General features: G+C 39.1%; 1 protein-coding gene and 1 long non-coding RNA gene across 2 annotated transcripts in view; one reads left to right on the top strand and one right to left on the bottom strand.

Annotated features, from left to right (window-relative positions):
• The window catches only part of CUL4B (cullin 4B), a 36,101-nt gene extending 23,315 nt beyond the window's left edge, over positions 1-12,786 (bottom strand). Inside the window, exons 1-10 of the mRNA XM_075184386.1 lie at positions 12,122-12,786; positions 10,715-10,830; positions 7,920-8,024; positions 7,264-7,332; positions 6,882-6,955; positions 5,907-6,069; positions 5,487-5,576; positions 1,101-1,183; positions 746-813; positions 424-542 (exon numbers count right to left, since the gene is read on the bottom strand). Of these exons, the coding sequence (XP_075040487.1) occupies positions 424-542; positions 746-813; positions 1,101-1,183; positions 5,487-5,576; positions 5,907-6,069; positions 6,882-6,955; positions 7,264-7,332; positions 7,920-8,024; positions 10,715-10,830; positions 12,122-12,545 (1,311 nt within the window). The 5' untranslated portion in view covers positions 12,546-12,786. The remainder of the gene's footprint in view (positions 1-423; positions 543-745; positions 814-1,100; positions 1,184-5,486; positions 5,577-5,906; positions 6,070-6,881; positions 6,956-7,263; positions 7,333-7,919; positions 8,025-10,714; positions 10,831-12,121) is intronic.
• A 55-nt stretch (positions 12,787-12,841) lies between these two features.
• LOC142100674 (uncharacterized) lies at positions 12,842-19,554 on the top strand. The gene is made up of 2 exons (XR_012678879.1): positions 12,842-12,936; positions 14,816-19,554. It is a non-coding gene; the product is annotated as an uncharacterized LOC142100674 (long non-coding RNA).
• The last annotated feature ends 541 nt before the right edge of the window (positions 19,555-20,095 follow it).

Genomic DNA, 20,095 nt, shown 5'->3' on the forward strand with positions numbered 1-20,095 from the left:
TTTTTGCCAGCACCAATATATCGGTTCTGGATCAGGGTGGCAGGCAGGGGCTATAAGTCGCTTGTCAGCACTGAGTGTTAAACGAGTAAAAATAAATAAAATAAAACTTCCTATATTAGTGAAGTCTGAATAAGTGTGCTCTGTAAAGCAGCTAACAAAGCACACTACTGCAAAAAAAAAAAAAAATCAACTCCCTTGGGCACTTAACTAAGACTGAAGAGGGTACAGCGGGTTGCAGAGGGAGGGGGTTTGTCAGCTTTGATACATTAACAAAGCTAACTTGTTAAGTGCCGACTCCACCTCCAACCTCACAACCCATGGTAGCAGTGTCCCCCAGATGGGATGAAAAAAAATTAAATACACACCAGTGAAATCTAGTAGCAATAAAATGGTTCTTACATTTTAGAACAAAAACCCATCTACCTTAATGTACTCAATCCAATGCTGCAGTAGAACTTGCACACCCCCTCGGACTCTGCTGAACAACTGATATAACAAGGAGAGTTCCTGGATTCGGTTTTCATCCAAAAGGTGATTCAAACCTATTTGCCAAACAAACAGCAACATCTATCCATTAGCCTCAAGCAACACATACAATTCCACAACTATAGAATTAAGATTTAAGAGTTTATGTCTATTTAGGTTAACACAGGACATAAGGTAAAGTTACCAAACAAAGTAGAAATTCATAGTAATAAAAATTGTAAGAATGCCACAAGAGAGCATATGTGCAAAGAGACTGTACCTTTCTGGAGAGTTGCTGTTAAATGTTCACCAAGAAGTTGCTTCTCTACTGTGGCAATTAATGGTTTCCTAAAGTAGACAGGCAGAGCTGTAACTTAATTTTATACAAAGGCAATTTAAATATATTACTGTATTGACTAGGGGTTTCGCCTCACAGTATTTTCATTAGGTTTAGGTAACAAAATATCCAGATTAAACAAAGTTATTTTTCCCACTTTGCATAAACCATAATCACAAAACAGAAGAACTTAGGGCAGGCATCTTGGATCAAACACAAGTAAACCAAGTTTTATAATGAAAACCAAATGATTTACATCTGCAGCCCAGTAGATAAAGTTGTGTCAAATCATACTCACTGTGTGCTTTGATCTAAATATGTAATAACTCTATCTGCTTCTTCTTCTAAGCGCTTGTTGACATGATGAAGATATTCTGGGACCTAACCACAAACAAAACAACTGCATCAACTACAAGGTGAGGAATATTGAAATTTTCTGCACTTATGTATATGAGAGACTCTCCAATTCTATACATTGTTTTTTGCTTCAGAGATGAAAGTCATTTCCATGCAATATTTTAAGAAATTTAGTGGAGGTATCCCTCTCTGTATAACTCAATCATGGCTTTATAACAAAAAATAAAACTGGCTTTTATCAACACACAAAACCCACACTGGTCTGCATTAGTGTGCAATGTTTAAAACAAAATCTATTTATTCTTGGGATTTTATTATTTTTCAGTCCTCTGACAACTGAGCAGAGCTTCCAATACACCGCTTGGGTTTCTAGTAGTTTTTTTTTTTGCTGCATTGTAAGAGTTACAAGTGTACGCTTACAACTGATGCAGGCTGTGAATACAGCGCCCACAGGGGCCAGTAAACGTGACAGGTTACAGGGCTTCATTCAGGAAGTTGCAAGCTAGTGTGAACTTTGCCCTATCCCTCATTGTGTGAACGAGTTCTGGGATAAATCTTGGATCTAGGCGTAAATGAAAACACTAAACAAATAATGAAGTCTGAATGTGGATCCCCCTGGCACGCAGACCACTTCTGTCTGCCACCCGGCATTGCAGTTGCCTCACTAAAGTAGCCAATGATGCGCAGAAGCTCAGTTTCGACCGTCATTGGCTGCTTTACTGAAGCAGCTCCCAGGTTTCTGGAATGGAAGAGGTGTGTCTCAAAAGGTAAGTGAGAGCAGCACTAAAAATTGAGGGGCACATACATATGGCATACTATGAATAGGGGGTGCACAACTATGTGGCATAATTTGAACTGGGACTGTACTGTGTGGCATAACATGAATGTTTATTTGCTGGTCCCATTACTGTTTATATGATATTAGCATCATAAAATAAGTTGCATATATACCCAACTTGCACACCTGTGCTTGACTAGATTTTAGCCTGTATACTGATAGAAAAAGGTTGCCAACCACTGACATAGTATTGCACTCTACGCTAGATTAACCCTCAAAGCCAGACATGAGACAGAGCGGGAGATGGACCTCCAACCCGACCCCATGAGGTCTATTGGGAAACCATCAGAGAACAAGTAGATAGCAGTTCAATTTCCACACTAAAGAGAATGCATGCAAAGTCTACTATAGAGGCTACTTCACCCCTGACAAGCTTGTCAAAATGTATCCCTCTACCACTTTAGCCTGTTGGCAAGGATGTGCACAACAAGGTATGTTCGTACACATCTAGTGGTCATGCCGAAAAAAATAGCCTCCTTCTACAAGAGTCAGAGCTCGTCTCCTTGCTCCTTCCGTGCCCTGTCTTTCTCCTTGGTTATCCAATTCAAGATGTCGATAGGCAATCAGCGAAACTAGTTTGTCATTCAAGCCGCTGCCAGATTGCCAAGACTTAGAAACAGAGCGATTTCACGCTCTCCCCCATATATTTAGTTTATGCCCGGATGGAGAAGATTAAGATCTACATGATAAATTTCATCATGTCTTGGCTCTTTGGTTGCATCTGTAAACCTTCACTAAATCCGACTCTTTCTAGCATCATCCCCCAAATAGCCCTGATCACAGAGTTAAGTACACTCCAGGAACTCCGCCTTGCACACCTTTCTGAGATACTACCCTCTCATTGGTCATGACCAGTTCATAGCCTTAATCCATCTTGAAACAGATTGCTTTGTTGCTGGCCAGTCTCTCTTGTGTGTGTCATAAAGAACCAGAAGGCAATCTGACTTAAGCAAATATTAGGTTATGATATTAGGTTATGATCTACATAAATCTTCAAGGCTCTGACCACATAACAGGTGGAGAGAGTCTTTACATCCTAAATACGAGTCTTCTTTAAGGGCAGGGGACAACAATACCTTTAGATGAAGCTTTGTCACCACCTTGGGCTGGAATGAAGGACAACTCTGTCACATTCCCCGGAATGAACAGTATGTCTGCTTAGGAAATGGGCTTTCCAACTTTCCACCCCAGGTATAAATACTGCAGAGAAGAAGAGCTCCGCCTTGTGGCTCAACAAATCATGTAGATGTCTGGTTGACCCCACCTATCCACAATCTCATGAAACATGTCTGGATGTAAAGACCAGTCACCAGGGTAAAGAGTCTAATTGGAAAGTCTGACTCCCAATTTTACACTCCTAGGATGAAGACTATAATGATGGCCTGAACGTGTTTTTTCAGTCCATACAAAGATCTTGCGTATCTCTTGCATGCCTAAAGGACTCCTGGTAATTGACGTGCTCCACAGCCATGGCATTGTCCAGCTGTATTTTCACTGCCCTGCAGTAAATGTTCCACACTAATTAGAGGGCAGAACATTGCTTGCAGCTTTAGCACATTGGACCTTGGAGTAATCCAAGCTTTCAGTCAAAGATCCTGGAAGAGATCGTGAAAAGATACAGCTCCCCAACCCCAAAGACTGGCATCTGTCATCAACAAAGTCCAATCACAGATTGAGAAACCCCTCGGGGAAAAAAATAAATAAAAATAAAATAAAAAATAATCCGCTTACTGAAATGACAGCAGAAATCTGTTCCACTTCAAGTGAAGCTCCAGCTGACACGCCATTGTATGAAACCGAGAAAACTGGACCACCTCAAAAATGTCTAGAACATTCATGCAGAACTATATAGAGGTCTGTCTGACAGCCAACAGAGATCTTAATATAATGCCTGAATCTTGTCTGGCAACAAAAATACCCTCCGTTTGTGGACGTCGAAGAGGAGGCCCAAAAAGATCATCTGCTGGGACAGATTCAATTTGGACTTCTTGTGGCAAGACAAAGAAAGATCCAGGAACTGGCACGGTTCTGAATGAACGTCAAAACTGAGAAGGGCCCGATGTCTCTCGCAGATGGGAACATGTAAATATGGGTCTTTGATGTCCAGCACCATCAAGAACTCATCCCGTTCTATGCTGTATATTTCCAACTTCAAAGAGTATCTTGATTTTGAGCACCTGCAACTGTGTGTTCAAAGCTTTGAGGTTCAAAAACAACCTGATCAATCAGTCAGGTTTTTGAACCAAAAACAGGCTGAATGTCCAGAACTGGAATAACCACCCCTGAAGAAACCAGGGAGTGGACGGACTCTCACAGTGCAATATGCTCTGTCCAACGTGCAGAAAGCCCTATGGTAAAGAATCATCTGGGGGAATAATTGAGAAGATCATATACCCCCAAACCCCCTAGACCCAAGCAGTGGTAGACTGAAAATACAGATCCCGAAAGAATATTAGACAGGCATCCACCACAGTGGATAGTGGGTGGGCAGAACGCTCATCATGAAGATTGACTGGCGGCAGACTTGGCTGCTGGATGTCTAGCAGTCCAGGCCTGACTCCCATGCTGCATACCACCTCTGAATGCGGAAGACTGCCCTCTGGAGTGCCAACTCCTCATTCTACCAGAGAAGCAAAAGAAATGAAACCTGGATACTTTGGATTTGGGAGCATTAACAGGAATGAAAACACTCTTGTAGCCTGAATAATGATTCTGTCAAGCTCCGGCCCAAACAAGACTCTCAGAAAAAGGAAGCATTTCAAGAGTCACATCTTCTGTCAGTGATGTCAGAGAATCAGCATTTGGAATTGTGTTGTATTTTAAAAAGCAGACAATGGAGTCATCCACTCTGGGTGGAAATGTCCTCTCCAAAGAAGTGATAGTTAAGGCAAAAAACCTGAGCGCAGTCAGCAGCACAGTAATGCTGTTAGGAGTCGCATGGAATTACCAGCAAGCCAGTTACCAGGCTTCATCTAGAGCAAGAGAAGCAACCTCTGAGGTAGACATACCATACCATCTCCCCATACTGCTGTATAACAGTGACTACAGTACCTCTGACTATTCACAGTTAAAATAAAAAATAAATAAAAATAATTATTTTTTTTTACTGCTGCCATTGGCAGCCCAGCGTGAAAGCACTCTACTACAGGGGACAAAGAAAAGAAAAAATGCATGACTATTGGTGGAGAGTCAGAGTGGATGAAGTTTCTGATTTAAATATTTTTTAAACAGAGTACCTACTCCATGCCCATTGAGAACCGCAAGATTATTATTGTCCACAAAGTGTAAGATGGAGAAATGAGATTATATGTCAATGGTTCACCAAGCACTGCGTCTGAATGAGTATACTGAAAACAGGTTTAGACATTTCTGGTAATAAAACTTGGATAAAGCTCCCACAGCAGCATTACTCTTTACTATAAAACATCATATTTTACGCTTACAAATTTTTATTTTTTTTAACCTAGAGAATACTGCATTAATGCTTACCTCTCTTTCCTGCATGAGCCTTTGGCCTTCTGCTGCATACAAACGGTTAGTTTCTTCCAAGAATCGGTGCTCAAATGAATCTTGATAAATCTAGAGATAGCAAAGACATTTGAAACTATTAGATAAAAGATCTAGTGTCTAGGCCCGTATTCCTCTAAACCAGAAGTTCTTAACTGTTAGTCCACAAACCAGATAAAGTCAGGAAGTTAGCTTTGGGACTATATTGGGTGAACTTCCGTAAGAAAGAGGACTGTCACGAAATTAGGTTCTATATAATATTTTATTATTTGGTAATACATAATAGTTTAAAAATTGGAGGAAGAACTATATGGGGCACATCCTAGCTGACATGGGGATCCATTTGTTTTTGGTCGTGAGTCACAGGTTAAGAACTTCTGCTGTAAGCAATCTATCACTTACTTGCAGGTCAGAAAGCATACTTAAAAGACTCCGTAACAAACTTCTGTCAATGGCTTCCCCATTCCTTTCCCTCTCAATTAACAGAAGAATGCCGTCAATGGTCTTGTTCTGAACTTTCTGATCGCTGATTATGTGGTTTCTAAATAGCTCTAGACCCATGTCCCTATACATAAGAAATAAGCAATTGTTAATATTTACAATAAAGACTAGTGGCCAAACATGGAACTATCTGGTCATTTGCCTGATTGCAAAGGGTTAAGAACAAAATCCAATTTGACGTCATTTTGATCACACGATTGTTGTGCTAGTCTAGTAAACCAGATTTTGCTAGACTGTCAGCAGCTTAAGCTGCCCAAGTGCTAAATCAATATGTACACTCAGCAAGAGGTGGCTACTATTCATAAATACTAAAGTCTAGGTCAAGTCTGCTCAACTTCTATTTCCAGCAAGTTATATTTTGTGGATTTTCCTCTGTGGTAAGATAATTACATACTTAAATACATTTCTTAATTTAAAGAAAAATAACCACCACATGATCTTTTTGGTGTTAATGGGGACAGGTGCTGAGAATTATGCTATGGTTTGCAATGGAAAAGCCATATGACATTCACTGTGAAAGACAAATGTTATGGATTTCACAACTGGAATAATTTTACTATATAGTATTTTTGAAGTGGCATCCTATGCTATTTGTAAGATACACACAGACATAACATACTAGAGTGATCTGGAAATCAGAGGGCTCTGCTCTCACAGCTTACAATCTAAAGGGTAGAGAAAACTAGTGGGATATCAAGTGTGGGATGAGCATTAGTGAGAGAAGTTTGGCTAAAAAAGGATTTTCTGTGAATTCGAATATTTGAGTACTGCCACGTCCTTTAACGCAAACATTTCCCATACACCTTACATTGCTACAGAAACATTGTACAGCTGGTTTGATTTTTTTTCTAAGAGAAATAGATAGGATGGTCTTACCAAATTGATGGAAGCATGGAATTCTGAAGAACATAGGTTCGATCCAGGAATAAGAAAATGCTTCTAATCATGATCTTTAAAAAAAAAAAAAAAAATATTGATCAGCCATATATATTCATTTTAACAGATGAGATGAATAAGTACAATTATTGCTTACATCAATATTTTTTCTATCATTGAAGTTAGAAAATACAACAAATTATCACACTTCTGTAATTAGACATATTAAGATTAAACTGCTTTTTAAAAAAAAACACGAATATTAAAATGGAAATACTTCGTTTGTATACCGGAAGGGTTAAGCATGTTAATTTTCTCACAAGTTGAAGGGGTAGAATATGCCCCTACTACTGCCAACTATAAAATAAATAAAAAGGCTTACCATTTGTCTGCAATGATCCTGCCAGCATTTGTCTATTTTCTTTAGAAAAAGAACACTATCCAGCGAATCTGTAATTATTCTATTAAGGAAAGAAATGGCCAAAAGCAAAATAACTGTGAAACTTAGTACCATTATATAAATGTATATATTATGTGACGCACTCAATAGCTGTCGAAGGCCACATACAGATGGTTAATTTTTCTTCAGCCTACTCTGGAAGCCACTTGTTAGTACTACAAACATACAAAAGAACAGTGCTGTAGGAAATGGCTATAAATATTGGTTAGCCAACAATCACCCTCCCATATAAAATTGAGGGATTGGATCTTAAAATAAAAAAATTTTTTAATGCACATCACCATTCATAAAAAAAATAAAAAATAAATAAATATATATAGTAAAAAAAAAAAAACAATAAAAAAAAAAAAAAAAAAACATTCACCTTCATCTGTCCGGAAATAGGCTTTTTCCGCGTTTCATCCTGAGACACCAGGACTTTCTCAAAGTAAGCTTTTGAGATAGCTTTGAGAAAGTCCTGGTGTCTCAGGACAAAATGCAGCAAAAGCCTGTTTCCGGACAGACGAAAGTGAAGATGACACTTTTAGGTTCTCTTCAAATAATCCACCATTTAAACAGATGTAATATGAAAAAGGATATTCTCTGAATTGGTGAATTTGTGCTTTGATGTGGTCCTCACAAATCTGTCTCAACTGTTTGTACAGGTTGGCAGAGATCTTGTAGGAGCAAAGATTTTCAACAGCCTAAAATGCAGACATAAATACAGAGCATTTTAATGCTTGGTTTTTATAGGAACTGAAGCATTTTCAAGAAAAACTTCTGCCCAATATATTACTGTGTTACAAATATCTACATGTCAAGGAAAACAGCAAAACTAGTTTGTTTATTTTTTTTTTCATTCCAACATGTAAAAACATACTATTCACATAAGTAATACTACCACCCCCTAAAAAAACAAAAGCAACATAGGGGGTTCCACTAATTTTGAAACCCAGGTTTCTTTTTTATTTTGTGTAACAAAAATAGAGAGATAGTTAACAACATCCATTCAGCTCAAGGGGGACAGACTGAGATATCCCAAATCTACCTTGAATGAGAGAGGAGAAATGCCAAGGAATGAATAGCAGCATAAAAAGCCTTCTTAGCAGAGGTAAAAATGTCCACTTTGTGTGGAATCCAGGTGGGCACTCTACACACTTGGTTCAATGACACTCAAAAAGTCACTGACCAAGAAGGACTGACTGCCCTGATGTTACCAGTATCTCACTACAGAAGAGACCTGTTGAACTGCAGTCTGAATGAATCCAGGAAGATATCAACTTGGTGGAGGTACCTCAGTTTTCTCCCCCCCCATCAATTATGTTTATTGAAAAAGTTTTGCAGAAAACTTTGAAAATAAAAGGGAATCAACAAAGAGTCGCACACAGGGGGTTACCCCTTGCAGGTTGGGGGTGGGGGTAGTTACTCAGTGAGTATTACAACATGCACACACAGAGGTTTATCATAGCTTTCTTAATAAATAAAATCAGTGTCCGAGTCCTGGACAGATAGATCTGCAGTACAAACACACTAAGGAGTAGTGCTGCCTCCTTGAAATTGCTAGGGTGAGAGCACAAGGATGGTACCAATACTCCCTAATTCATTAGAACACCGAAACAATCTCAGGTAGGATCGAGAGGGAACTGTACGCAGGACTGCCTTGTTTTCATGGGAAGCAATTTGTAATTTAAAGGAGCAGTCAATAGATGCATTTTCAGGACTACCTGATCTGTACAAGATCCCAAGAAAAATTAGGATAGAATGATCACTCATCTGGATCCAGGGAGGAAGTCTGCCTCAGATTTTTCCACCCCTAAAACGTACATTGCCAGTACAATTGAAACAAACTTCTTTCATGGATTGGTTGCTAGGATTGCCCCCCCCCCCTGGCAATTTAGAGAAGCCACCACTGTCTTTGTCCATCTGGACCTTGGCTGCTTGGTTCTTGAACCAGTTACTCTGACCCAAATAGGAGGTCCCCAAAACACTGATTGGTTAGATGGATTACAGAATAATTTAAGTGGATGTTATGTGTAACAGCTATATTAAGAGCCATTTGTGAGCAAATAAACAACACTATTCCAAAAGATTCTGCCCTGTTCCTATGACATACATTTATCTCCCAAATGTCCCAATTTTAAGTAACTACTTGTGGGCCATGAAAGAGGTGGAGCTTTCACAAAAACGACTACAGCTTAGCAAAAACTGGACATTCCTTGGTGAACCAGGAGTGGTGTTTGGGCAGATCAGAGGTGGGCTTATTTTGTCCCAATTGTTCATGTACCAATGTTGTGAGGTGTGAACACCTATACCTGTTGTTCCTGTGACCTACAGAGCCAGCACTCTGCCAGCTACAAAGCCCCCTGAAGGAAGCGGTCAGGAGGCAAGTGGACTGAGTAACTAGCAAAATACAAATGCAAGCGATATCAGGTGCTGGTAGTTGTATGAGAAGTCTCCTACAACTGGGGGCATAGTGGTGCACAGTTGACACAGTCAGAGTATCTGGCGGCTAAGTAGCACAAAGAGATGTGGTCAGCAACAGGTTACTAATAAGTGAAACCCAAACAGTCAGTAAACACCGACGCTACGGGTGGCAAACTACATCCATTCCATCACAGTCGGGATTGCTCATGTTGTGGAGCCGTTTTGCTACCATTTTAAGAGCCATTTGGCTCTTAAAAGGCCAATATTAAGATTAATGGCATTACAAACTGTAAAATGTATCAGGATGTTCTGACAGAAAACCTGGCCATCAGTTCCAGATGGACATTCCAACATGAGGACAATGACCCCGTAAACATGCCGATAAACCAAGACATTTTTTTTTGTATTTTTTTAAATATAGGGGTCTGATAGCAAAACACAACGTTTTGCAAGGGCGATCTCAGTCTCTAGGCTTACATAGTGATCTATAATGTTCTATACAATTTATGTACTGGTTATGGGATTTTATTAGACACACTTTCAAAATACCAGTACCTATTGTATCTTCCCCATCATCTGTATTTGGTACATATCCAAACAAAACTACCGGTATAGGATCTCTTTTCCAAAAATTAATTACCCAGAAAGAAAAAAAAAAGAGGAAGTATGCTGCTGTTAAAATGGTTATAAAATTACTGATAGAGATCTAGAATATATATATATAATTTGATACTTGCCCAGCACTAACAAGAAATCTTATAGTACCATTTACATGACAGTCAATGTCAGTCAACATTACTTGTGCCACATATGAATTAAGTTACCAAGAAGCTCAAAACATTTTGTCCAGGAACTGCTGGACAGTTAAGCAAAAAGGGGGAAAATAAAAACATACACCAGAATGGGTCAAATAGATTGCAGAATATAAAAAATAGCCTATATTCACAATATACATTGTTAAGTTACTAACCTGATATAATTCTTCCAAATTGTATTTTATTGAAGTGCTATTTTCAATGGCTTCAACTGCTCCTTTCAGTTTGTACCAGGTTTCATCAGTGTAATTTTCAGGCAATTTGGGTTTATCTGTGGACATGCATATGGAAATGAATATAAAAATTGCATACCACTAATTAAACTATGAAACAGTGCAGACCCCACTACTAAGCTGTAATGTAGAATTGTTTATATTTTAGTTACTTATTAATAATTAAGAAAGCATTTAAAATTAGCAGCAACTACTCATTCATTTGAAAGTGAACCTACTATACATACATCAAGTTAAGAAAGATGTATCATATGGAGACGTGCAACAGGGTCTTTCCCACAACAGAGTTGTAATTACTATAGGGCTCATCCTCTACATTGAAGTAGCACAGAGAAAATGACAAGCCCCTAAACACTTACATCTGTATTTAGAAGGGCATTTACATTTTTCATATATCCTGTGAATTTAAATGCATGCAACATTTCCTGAATGCAAGTGCTTGGGTTCGATTGAACATAAGTATTGTCAATCTACTGGAATGAATCATTATGGAAGAGATATAGTACTATAAACACTAACAGTTTAGTAGCTGGAAAACTGCCATTGTTCAAGTGTGAAAACACCCTTAATCTTGGTAGTATGACGCCTTATATAATCTCTTAATAATAAAGAAATGTATAAAAGGGAAATATCCTTGCAAGTTTACTGTCTGAAACAATTAGCTTTTTAATTAGACATCCATATTAAATTGACACCTCTCACATAGCATGGGAATTGCTGCTAGCTGTCAAGCTGCTTTGGTCAAAGTTATCACTGTACAGCCTCTTATACAGGACTGTATACTGAGCTTGCATTAATTTAAATTGCTGAATTTGATAGAGTTCAGCGATGCAGAGGATATCAAACAATGGTTACATTCAGATGAACGCAAACATTTCTACATTAAAGAATATACATTCCCATAGACATTGGCGCATCCTAAATAACCAAATAATGGGAGACACGTATATCAAGATTACCAGAAAACTTCTATAGGTGGAATTATTTTGTATTTATTCAATTGAACCCTGTCTTTTAAGGCTTGTAAACACACACACATATATATATATATATATATATATATATATATATATATATATATATATATATATATAAATAATGGAGGGAGAGAAACACAACAGGTGAAATAGGCAAATCAGTATATCAATAACTTCAGTCTGCTTGTTCACTGGTGTGGTTTTTGTTTTAATGACAATACAGATTTACTTCATCTACCAAAACATGTCAACCTACACCTGCTCCTACCATAAATAAATCAAATACCACACCACCTTTGAATACACATATAATATACCAAATTAGGAAGTCCAATGAGTGATCTTTTGTTACCTTTAAAGTTCTTAATGACCAACTTCTTAGCTGACCCTGGCTTGCTGTTGGCAAAACTGGACACAGGGGAGGCTTTGGTGAGTCCATTAGCATGATGGCCAGCAGCCACCGGAGAGATGAGCAGGTTTTTACTCCTCAGTGTCTGTGGGGTAGAAGAAGAACAAGAAGAGGAGGGGGACTCCTCAGCCATCTTTACATCGAGTCCTATAAAGTCTAGAGTGTCCTCAAATCTTAGTTTCTTCTGAATGTGGTTGGTGGAGGAAGTGGAGTTTTTAGGTGAGGAGATGGGATCGAAATCGTCCTTCTCACTACTATTGTTGTTCAACTTTCTCTTTTTGGAGGTACTGTTTCCCTCTGACTTGACCTCCTGAGCTGGAGGGTTGGAGGATGATAAGCCTGTGGGAAACATGAAAACACCATACATACGATATCCTTGCTGGAGGAATGGGAGGAGGCTTCGGGCCCCGCCGTGTACAACCCCGTGTTGCCCGTCTCCTGCTCCCACCCCCGTCTTTGAGAAGACTCCGGCCTGGATGGCAGCTCCGGATAATCCACTTTCGGCTTGTTTATTGTCAGAAGAAAAAGGCACCAAAGATGGCCTCACTTCCTCTCTCAAGGCATCTCGGGTAGAGCAGCCTGAAGAGGCTACCGGTGGCCGGATGGTAATCGCTAAATCCCCTTCAGCTACCGTACCTGCCGACGTCACGGTGACGTCACCGGATCATGTGGCTGCAGTGGTCACATGATACAGTTCTAGTGGGCTGCTGGAATTCCTCCTGTTCTTGGGTAGCTGAAAATCTCTGGTAGAGAAAAAGGTAAGAAGGATTAATGTGATGGGGGAGAGGGACGTGTGCGCGATTATAGTATGTGGGCAGAGCTGGGCATGTGCTATTAAAGCTGCTGGGCAGAGGAGGGGGGCATGTGCGATTCAAGCTGCTGGGCAGAGGAGGGGGGGCATGTGCCATTGAAGTATGTGGGCAGAAGGAGGGCATGTGCGATTAAAGCTGCTAGGCAGAGGGAGGCATGTGAGGAAGTAGCCTCTTCCCCACATGGACCCTCTTCAACCAACAATAGCCTGACACTCTCCAGCTTTTCTCTGATATTTCCCATGACACATACTCATTTTATTTTCCCTCAGGGGCCCCCTGCCCACAATCCTGTCTCACATGCCACTGCTGGCCACCATGTTTTTCCTCACATGCCCTGCTGCCTCAATCCCGACCTGTCCCTTTACTTCAAAATCAAAAGAGGCACCCTGTATGTGAAAGAGGAGAAGAGCCTCGGCAGCAAATTAGATAATAATACAGAGACCATGTTTGCCATACATGTTGTGGTTTTGATTTTTAAAAATACCATACCTAGTCAGATTTTAGTCAAATGCTACAGCCTGTGAGTTTAATTGCTGTACATAAAAGACTTATCCTGGAAAAATAAAACCCTATTTTCAATCTACAGAAACGCAACAATACATCCAGTTTTCTATGCATTTTTTTTAGGTGGCACACTGCAGCCTTCTCGCTTATCCATAACTTTAAATTTTGTTATTTCTCAGGCATTCATTGGGGGACACCAGGAAACATTGGCGTATAGTGTAAGGACCAGTCGTAAGGGCAGTTTAAGACATCCTTGAAGTTCACTGATGCTTTTCCTGCTCTATACACCTCTCCTGTTAGGCCTTCAGTTTAGATTAAGTGCCCAACGTGGCAGGGCATGTTTTTTATTACTGGGTGGTCTCCAAAGTCTGCGACTGCAGTGTCACAATGCACAGCATGGATGATCGTGCTGCTTGGAGCAGGGGATGAGCGGTACGGAGGTAGTGCTTCTGCTAAGGCAGAATGGCATTTTGCCATGACTGAGCTGCTTTGTAGGGTATCTACCTGGTCCCCTATTCACATTTTTACCCAATTTTACAAGGTTAATGTCTTTGCATCCTGCGATTACAGTTTTGTGAGAAAGGGGCTTTGCGCTATTTTTTCTCAGCATTCACACCCTTGATGGTAGCTTTGGGACATACCCAATGTCTCCCTGTCTCCTCCAATGAATGCCTGAGAAAATTGTAGTTTTACATTTCCGATAAATACTTTTCTCTTTGTCCACTGGGGACACCAGATGTCCATGCTTTTGTTTCTTCTTTTGTCTGACTTGTTTTGTTTAGCTTGGATGGATGTTGTTCCCTCCTTTCTGTTTTGAGTCTCTATTTTCTCCTTTTCTGTGGGGCTTGGTTAAACATAAATTGTAGGCCTAACAGGACAGTGGTATAGAGGGGGAGGAGCTACGGTGAACTTCTAAGATGTCTTAAAGTGCCCTGTCCCTATACTATAGCCCAATGTTTCCCAATGTGTCTCAGTGGACTAAGAAAAAAAAGATTCATCTGAAGTATAAAAATCCTAATATTTCTTCTGTGTTTTCTTTCCCTGTTATTCTTTTAGAAATAAAACATTTTTTCTTTCACTCCAAAGCAATTATATCTTGGTCCCCTACAATCCATTCAAATAGCTGCTACAGAAATAACCTCTCTACTCTCCATCATTATCTACTGTTCTCCTACTGAAATCTCCTTGTCTTACAATTTAATTATATTTTCACTACAAATGTATTTCATGCTCTCCAATCCATTTCCACTTATTATATCTATTATCACAATCTCTGTACATAACAATCCTCTGCTCAAACTGACCCTTTTTTTCTTTTCAGGTTATCTCCCCTCTCAGGACTACTACCCTTGTTAAATGCTGCCCCTGGAACTCTTCAACAGAATGTCTATCTGTCAAGTATCATCTCTAACTGCAGGACACTGCTGAAATCTCACCTGTTTCAGGAACAGTTTAAACGTTGCTTGTGACTTGCTTCTCCCAGAGCCACGCTCCCGGGGGTAAAGGGACATGTTCTGAAGGACTGTTATAGGTTTCTTCCTTAAAGCGTTTGTTCATCAAGCATTAATAACAAAAGAGAATATAAGAATCATAGTAGTACAGTTTATTATTTTATTTCTACTCCCAAACTTCATGTTATTATCCCACCTGATAATGCCTGATGAATTTAACGTGAGGAGTGATAGTTATATTGTCGCTGGTTATGGCAAGGACTAGCAAGTGGAATATATTAACTGACATTGTAAATGGACGTTATCAGACATGTGTCTCTGCTGCTTCATTATACAGACAACTGAAGTTTGTAATATCGTAGGCAAACCGAGGGGGGGGGGGGTTCCTAGTGCCTGGAAACCCCCCTCCAAGCCTGGGTCATTGAATAATTGAGGTGGCTGGACCCTGCCCCCGCTTCACACGGCTCTGCTTGAAAAGGGAGAGCTGCGTGCACCTAACTGTAGTGCATGCAGCATTACCCGTGTATATTATAGGGATAGGAAGAGTTGGAGAGCAGTCAAGCACTGTTTAATATAGCCACGCCCCAAAGCATGCTGGTCACGCCCACTGATGGCATGGTGTGGAAATTCCATTCTAGAAATCCTGCGTTTGCCGCTGAATATATATTTGAATATTTTTAGAAGTACATCATTTAATATATGATGTAAATAACACATACGGAAAGCAGCTTTTTTGTACATTTAAGGGGCAAGAGGTGTTATAAAGTATTAAAACTACTACATCTTTATATTTATTTTGACTGCTATACTTTCACAAAAACGTCACCATTTTTAGTATGTAGAAAAATAGAATTTGATGGCAGATAAAAACCACTTGGACCATCTAGTCTGCTAATTTTTTAACCTATGGTAACCTCAAACCCTATTTGAGCCTTCGTTCTTTGTAAGGATATCCTTATGTATATTTCAAGCATGTTTAAAATGCTGGACTGTATTAGCCTCTATCACCTCTGATATGAAGCTATTCCCCTTATCTACTACTCTTTCTGTAAAGTAATTTTTCCTCAGATTTCCTCTGAACCTGCTTTCCTTCAGTTTCAGTGCATGTTCTCCTGTTCTAATACTTATCTTCCTTTGAAGAATGTTCCCTCCTGTACCTTGTTAAAACCCTTTGATGTATTTGAAAGTTTAGATCATACCCCCCTCCCCCATCCCTTCTTTGCTTCAAACTATACTTATCAAAATCTTTTCGTCTTTCCCAGTTAGTTTTGTGATGTAGGCCATGCACCATTTTAGTTGCCCTTCTTTGTACATTCTCTAATGTATTTATATCCTTCTGGAGATATGGCCTCCAGAATTGAACACAGTATTCTAGATAGGCCGTACCAATGACCTATACATTGGCATTATTACTTCTTTCTTTTCTGCTGTATTTAGCTTTTGGGTTTTTGAGACCCAAGTGCATGATTTTGCATTTTTTGGCATTAAACTGTAGTTGCCACACCATTCATAATTCCTCTAGTCTACCTAGCTCATCAATCATTTGTTTTACCCCTCCTGGTGTGTACCCTGTTGCATATCTGTATGTATCATTGGCAAATGGCATACTTACCCTTCAATACTATTTACAATGTCACCAATAAAGATATTATAAAGCACTGGTCCAAGTATGAATCCCTGGGGTGTTCAACTGGTGACATTTCCCTCCTGTGAATGCACTCCATTTACTACATCTCTCTGTTTTCTATCCTGCAACCAAGATCTTGTCCAGTCAACCATCTTAGAATCCGATCCCAAGCTTTCGAGTTTAACAGTCTGGCTTGAGACAGTGTCAAAAGCCTTGCTAAAGTATAGGTAAGCTACATCTACGCCCCTCCATGATCTATTACTTTAGTCACCCAGTCCAAAAAGTCAATAAGATTTGTTTGACGTGATCTCTTTCCAGTATATCCATGCTGTTTGGGATCCTTTAAGTAACTGTATTTAGATATTCTACAACTTTTCATTTTAAGGGTGTTTCCATCAATTTCCTTACTACTGATGCTCACTAGTCGGTAGTTGCTGCCTCTTTCGTACTTCCACTTTTGTGCAGTGGGACTACATTTGTTCTTTTATAGTCCTCTAGATTTATTTCTGTAGCTAGTGACTGGTTGAATAATTCTGTTAATGGTGTTACCAGCACTCCTTTAAGATCTTTTAGTATCATTGGATGTCTCCTATCTGGCCTCATTGATTTATCCAGAGTTCAGTCAGGACCTTCTCCTCTGTAAATGTACTTGTATCTACCTCATAAAGTGTAGCAGCTAATCAAGCATTGTAAAACAAAGAATACAATTCTATCTATTCTATTTTTTTTAAAAAATTGCCAATAAATTATGAGAACCATGTGATCCTATAACAGCCACATTAGGATTTTTTTTTTATTGAATGTCAAGCTAAAAAAAAGTAGGCAATCATTACATATTCACAGCTGTTATGATTAGAAAATGCCCAAATTTGTAAAAAAAAAATGTCTAGCACCACTATTACACTACACCTAGTTTGAAGATGGGTACATGCATACTAAACTTACATTTTTCACCTCATCAGTAAGAAGTAGCTTGTACTGTGTTTTACAATTGATCCATGTCAGGATGAAGGTCTAAATAGAATATTAAATTTTGAGGCCCCCAAATAAAATTTTAAATAGAAATGAACATGCCCTTCCCTAAGATAAAATATTTTCTTTCTTTAAAACATTTGGTCAATTAGCCCAGTGGGAGGTAAGATATGCAGATCATAGCCATGCATTGGCATTGATCCTGTATTTCGTATTTAGAAGAGACTGTCTAATTAGACTGGGTAAAAACAAAGGTGTAAGGTGTAAATTAGGGAAAGCTATGTGCTAGAAGAACTGTTTAGGCCAGTGTTGGCTTACCTGTGACACTCCAGGTGTTGTGAAACTACAAGTCCCAGCATGCTTTGCCAATATATAGCAGCTTATTGCTGGAAGAGTATGCTGGGACATGTAGTTTCACAACACCTCGAGTGTCACAGGTTAGCCAACACTGGTTTAGGCCAATACAAAATATAGAAATATTAACCTAAAAGAAAATGCCTTTATATTTAGGAAATCAGTGTGTCATTCCATACTCCGGGGCAAACAGCGCACAAGGGTTGTGAAGCATAGATACCAACTATACAGGTAAACAACCACAATCACATGTCTTTCGGAATGAGATCTGATATTGTTGTAATTCCATCATGTTTGGTATTGGAATGTGCTGGAAGTTATGACTGGTTTATTGAAGGGGGAGATATATATCTGAAAAAAATTAAGAATGGTCATAACTTTTGGAATATTTTTGAGCCAAACAGTTGACACCAAAGGGAAATTTCTGCCCTCCACCTTATCATCCACACTGCCTCTGTGAATGTCGTCCCATTTTAGTTGGCTTCAAAAGCCTGTGTGTGAAGGGACAAATGGTCAGCTCTTGGGGTTCATCCCAATAGAAGGACTGTCCATCTTTTCTGCCTGCCCCTTGTATACAGATTATTATACGTAAGTATATTCTCTGTAAATTCATCCCATTTGTTTTTTAATGGTTATGCATTTTATTTATATTTTTACTTCAAACCTTTATGCATTTTTTCTTTGTATGTCAGCTGTTATCTATTTGTTTTTAAATCTAAATACCCTGTATCTTTGTATATTAAATCTAAAATAAGTAATATGTATTTTCCTTGGTACTCTAAGGAACCCATTAGCCTGTTAGGGAGAGTATAGCTTGACCATGTTAACCCTGTCAATGCTGGTGCGTGAATTGTCAATACATTTGACTAGGGTGTGCTTGCGTGTACATTTGTGTAGCAGAGTCTTGAGCATTAAACCTTTGATTGCGGGTATGGGCATTGCTAACCTGTGTGTAACCAGAAACATCGTGTGGGACAGTATATTGGGGTCCTATTACCCATATTCAATAGGTGATGGCAGAAGCTAAGAGTGTGTGGGCGCTGTTTGGGGGGATTCGGCTAATCTATAACCTATGTGGTAGTGTAGAGAAAGATTGAGCGCTGGAATCGTGTGTTGCCCCATACAGTAAATGCCCAAAGTCACGGGAGCGCATACGTGGCAATCCATAATAATCCCATCGCTCACAGGCGCTTGTATAGTGTAATAGTAACTACATCTCTTTTTTTTTTTTTTTAGTGCAGGTAATTTCCCGTTAGGCGTGTGTCTGATTCTAAATTTGCCGTACACAAATGTGGTGCACTCTGTAATTTTCAACACTCTCATCGCCTGATGGAAAGCCATCAAGTGCAGTTATTGCATTTTTGTTCCTATATTTATTTACTTATTTATGCTAGCTTTGCCTTTTAAATAACCTTGCCCACTGCTTTATCAGTAAAGATATACATCTCTTCTGTATTTTAATGGTAACCAAAAACCACAATAATGTATGACAACAGTTATATATGTAAATTAAACAAATAATATTTTTAATATTAAAATTTGTTTTTAAAGCTTTGTTAGTGTATAGATCTATAACATGCTTGTTTACTGTATATGTAAAGGTTGTGGTTACATGCTATTTTTGTTTCTAAATAAAATATAAACTGTTTATTTTTCCATTGAAGTGTACAGTTTTGTTGTGAGTGAAGATGGGGAATACATTGAAAATACTTGATCATACAAGCACAAGTGGCACATATACATTTTGCATGTGTCCCTTAGCTGACACTTCCTTAACAAAAAATTATTATGAATTTAAATGTTTTGTTTATGAGCACCCCAAATAAAACATTTGTTGAAGTAACGTGTTCTCTGAAATAGAAAACCGTTTCTCAACTAGGGGATGGATGGCATGACCTCCGGGCTTCCCCACTCTTGGTGGGGATATATTTACTAAACTGCGGGTTTGAAAAAGTGGAGCTTATGGCAACTGGAGATGCTCAGGCTCGGTTCCTCGAGAACTGAACACACCTGAACTTAGGGGATCCAAATACCAAGCCGAGCCAATTCCAGTATTCCAAATATCAACTTTAAATTTCAGTGTACAAATAAGCTATCAAGTATTTGTGTGCTACATAAAAAAACAGTCAGTATTTAACTTATGTGCAAAACAGAAAACTAGTTTACACCCCTTGCATTGTAACATGGTTTTGTCCAG

Source organism: Mixophyes fleayi, chromosome 9 (assembly GCF_038048845.1).
Source record: "Mixophyes fleayi isolate aMixFle1 chromosome 9, aMixFle1.hap1, whole genome shotgun sequence".
Lineage (NCBI taxonomy): Eukaryota > Metazoa > Chordata > Amphibia > Anura > Limnodynastidae > Mixophyes > Mixophyes fleayi.